The sequence below is a fragment of the Nanorana parkeri genome, unplaced genomic scaffold, assembly GCF_000935625.1.
Source record: "Nanorana parkeri isolate BGI_ZX_2015 unplaced genomic scaffold, ASM93562v1 scaffold1772, whole genome shotgun sequence".
NCBI lineage: Eukaryota > Metazoa > Chordata > Amphibia > Anura > Dicroglossidae > Nanorana > Nanorana parkeri.
In genome coordinates this window covers 6,207-10,264 of record NW_017308040.1, presented here as the reverse complement: position 1 = coordinate 10,264, position 4,058 = coordinate 6,207, and the positions used below count along the sequence as shown (strand labels likewise).

The window sequence follows — 4,058 nt, the reverse complement described above, 5'->3', positions numbered from 1 at the left end:
TGTATAAGAAGCCGATATTGTCCTCTTATTATTAGTAAAGTGTATAATACTCTTTATCAAATTTTCTCCGGTGTTCTTCCAGCTGGAACAGCAGCGTCAGCAGCTCCTGACTGAACGCCAGAACTTCCACATGGAGCAGCTGAAGTACGCCGAGATGCGGGCGCGCCAGCAGATGGAGCAGCAGAACCTACAGCAGCAACAGCAACAACAGCAGCAACAGCAGCAGCAACACGGGCAGAACCTGCAGCAGCACGGGCCGAATCCCCAGCACCCATCACCAGGCCCTGGAGCCCCCGGTATGGGCCACATCCCTCCTACTCCCCACCCCGGGGGGATGATGGGTCTCCCACAGCAACCGCAGCCACCTCCCTATGGCGCTCACCACCAGATGCCACCTGCCCATCCGCCACAAGCAGGCATGTATTCTGGCCATTGGCAGGGGAGTGGTAAGTTTAGAATATTTGATTGGTGGGGGAGAGGGGGAACATTTTTTTTTTTTTACTTTCTCTCACCAGCGTGCTTAGCTTCACGGCGTTCTTCATCTGGGCTGGTGTTCACTCTTGTGTGGAATGGCAGAATGAGAATGGCGTCCAACTGGCCGAGATAATATGGCAAAGACAGAATTTCTTCTATGAAGGGTGGCTTCTGTGTACAGTTGAAGCTAAGCACTTGGTCCGTGGCGGTGGATTTATACATTAGGTAGTTGTAATCCATTACATAGGGATAAAGGGCCCGCTCCCCCCCACAGCCCAGTATACAGGTAGATGGGGTAAAAAGCTTATAGTATCACCATAACTTTAAAATTGTCCAAACCCCTCCTCCCCCAGGGGACCTAGTGCATGTAGGACTTGGTCCCGTTCTGTGCTGTGGCTGACCACGCTCGGCTCCCCAATCAGCGCTGCTGTTTCTCCGTGCTGCTGCTAATGAGGCCAGAGCCACAGCACTTGTCTTTGGCAGCAGGCATGCACAGAAGATGATCGCTGTCATTCAGCATAGGGGGGGGGGGTGTCAGCTCGATCCACAACACAAGCAGCGAGGTAGTGAAGAAAAGGAGGTGGTGGCTATAGTGCTGTCATTCACCACAGCAGGGGGAGGGGCAGCTGAGATCACTACCGGGGGAGAGGGATTGGGGGCTGCAGTGCTGTAGCTCCCCTATTGTAACGCCTATAAATTGGGCCGCAGCCTGGGTTGGAGCTGACAGCCAACATAGACACAAAGATGTGCTCATAATGCACAATGTTGTCAGAGCTGGGTCTCCATTCACTACAGTGCCACTTACTCCTCATCCGTGGGGCGGCGGCGCTTCATCCGTGGGGCGGCGGCGCTTCGGGCAGATATAACATTTACAGATTGATGTAACTTTAAACACGAGCGGTGTAAGTAGCTGGATCTGACCTGGTTTCAGGCTCTTGCTAACCTCCTATGCAGCAAAGCTCAGACTGGAATAGAGAGGAGCAGCACAAGGAGCCAGTTGGGTGTGCTGCAAGGAACATGCTGACAGAAGAGAGCAGAGAGATGAGCTCATTACTCTGCTGCTTCTCCTTTTTACTGTCCAGTCACAGGTTGGGGGAGGTGTCTAGACTTGTTATCCTTTTGGGGGAGGTGACTAGAGCCATGTTATCCTTTTGGGGGAGGTGACTAGACCCGTGTTATCCTTTTGGGGGAGGTGACTAGAGCCATGTTATCCTTTTGGGGGAGGTGACTAGACCCGTGTTATCCTTTTGGGGGAGGTGACTAGAGCCATGTTATCCTTTTGGGGGAGGTGACTAGACCCGTGTTATCAGCAGCTCGCAAAGATCTGGTCTCCTCCTGCCAGACAGCGCTGCGCAGTGTAATTTTCAGAACTGGTTGGACCAAAAAAATTCAAATCCTTTGGCGGGTATTTCATCCGCCTGGAGTTCAGCTTCAGCAAAGGCTGCAACATACTCCAAGCAGATTAAAATATAGTGAGGGGGAGCAGACAAAATGTGGCGCAGCTGTCCACTGCAACCAATCGGCTTCACTTTTTCATTTTCAAATCACAACTGAAGAGAGAAGCTGATTGGTTACTACGGGCAACTGCTCCAGATTCTCTCTTCAGCCTTGATAAATGCCCCCCCCATAGTGTGTTTATGGTCTTGTATAGGAGAGGTGTGGTGAATGATGGCGGTTGTGTCTGCACTGGTGGTGGTGACCTTTTTCTTTTCAACAGTTGGGAGCCATTTACAAAGATGGGTGCAGAGTGACCTGAGGGGACGTAACTATAAGCCCAAACTATACGAGTGGACGTACGCTGGGGGGGCCAGGTCCTGTATGGATAATTCTGCTCTGTTCCCGATTATTACCGCTGCGCTTATATCTGAGGGACTCTTCAGCCCTTTAGGGGTCTCATAAACAGACCAACATTGCGCGTTCATCCGGTGACGCCGCCGACGCGTTCCTTCCCTGCGAGCTTTCCCTCTGATGGGAGAATTTGTGTCACTTCTCTTCTGGTGGAATGTTTCTATAATGGGGGACAATACTCCATGCTGACCTCCGAGATGGAGCGGAGGATCGCAGGAAGTCCATGTTACTGAAGAGTTACAATGTTACAATTCTAGAGACCCCGGGAGGAAGTGAGCTTATAAATGTAACTATTGTTACCGCGGCGACTTCAATGGTTACTTTGACTGTTTATGTTCTTTCAGCGTTTCCTTCCGTTGTATCTGCTGAATAACCTGCATGTGTTTTGCGCTCCATCTGTCGCCCATAATGTGATATTTTCCCAATTTTTAAAGAACATTCCACCAGAAGAATGACACCGAGAACATTTGATTTTGCCCCATTTAATGTTCCCGCAGTTTTCCTTAAAGGAGAAGTGAGTGATTTCCACTCTTCATAGTTCGAGCCGACGTGTGACAATGAAACTGTGACGCGTCGGCTCAGTAGATCGGGAGGTGAGCGAACACATACCGTCGCTCGCTCACTTCTCGATCTATCCCTGCAGAGAGAGGTGACTGTCACTCACGGCTCCCTGCAGGGATTCCCCCCTCTCCAATCCTCCAGCGCTGACTGGCGCAATTGACGGGGGAGGGGGCGGGTACAGCCTCTAGATAGGCAGAGCCCGCTGTCACTCACGCAGCTGGGTGGATCCAGACAGTATTGTCCGGTTCCGTCCCGGCTGGGGTGGTCTCAGTATACCGCGAGCTGTAGCTTCCTATATACTGAGCTTAGAGTGACGGGAGGACCCTAGTTTGTGTCCTCCCCTTGTGTCCTCCCCTTAGATACGTAATTTTCTTTTTAACGGACCCCCGTGGACTCTACAGTTCCATGGTCGGCTATGTGCTGAGTTCTGGGGCTAGGTTGGCTGGTGTGGTATCGGCACAGATGACAATATTAGTTTAATTCCAGGTTGTAGTTTCCCCTCACACCAGCAGGGGGCAGAATAGAGCTTGTCGCCTGTGTGGCCCCCGGATCACCCCAGGAGTGCGGAGCGTGCATAGGGACCCTCCAGTCTGGTATCCCCCCTTCACCCCCCGCTATCTGTCATACCCCCGTGAGCATTGCTCCTCCTCCTCCCTTGTCAGTCAGATGACTGACGTATCGCAGTAACCATGGAGATTAACTTCCTGTGATCTTATTGGTGCAGGTCAAATGCCTGGGCCCAGCTCCATGATGCCCGGACCTCCTATAGGAGCCCGAATGATGCCCAACATGCACCCAGCAGCTGGACAACCTCACCCCCCACCCCCGCAGACAGCGATGCCCCCTATGCCAGGTGGGATGATGGGACCGCGGCCGCCAATGGCTCCGAATGGCATGTGTAAGTGCTTTATCCTTATTACCCGAGTCATGGTTATCCCTCTGCTTCATGACCATTTAAAGGGCAACTCCAACTCAACTGCATCAAATATACCTTCAATAGCAAAGATGCACTTTACACATAACGAAGAACACTGAGCAACATCTGTCTGCACCATAGGAGCTCACACTCTAATGTCCCCTCCCCCACAGTCACATCAGTCTCTGTACAGAGGAGCTCACACTCTAATGTCCCCCCCCCCCACACTCACATCAGTCTCTGTACAGAGCAGCTTACA

General features: G+C 51.9%; 1 protein-coding gene across 1 annotated transcript in view; it reads left to right on the top strand.

Annotated features, from left to right (window-relative positions):
* The window catches only part of SMARCC1 (SWI/SNF related, matrix associated, actin dependent regulator of chromatin subfamily c member 1), a gene marked incomplete at its 3' end in the record, with an annotated part of 46,685 nt that overhangs the window by 39,420 nt on the left and 3,207 nt on the right, over positions 1–4,058 (top strand). The window contains exon 31 of the mRNA XM_018571513.1: positions 3,608–3,781. Coding sequence (XP_018427015.1) covers positions 3,608–3,781 — 174 coding nt within the window. The remainder of the gene's footprint in view (positions 1–3,607; positions 3,782–4,058) is intronic.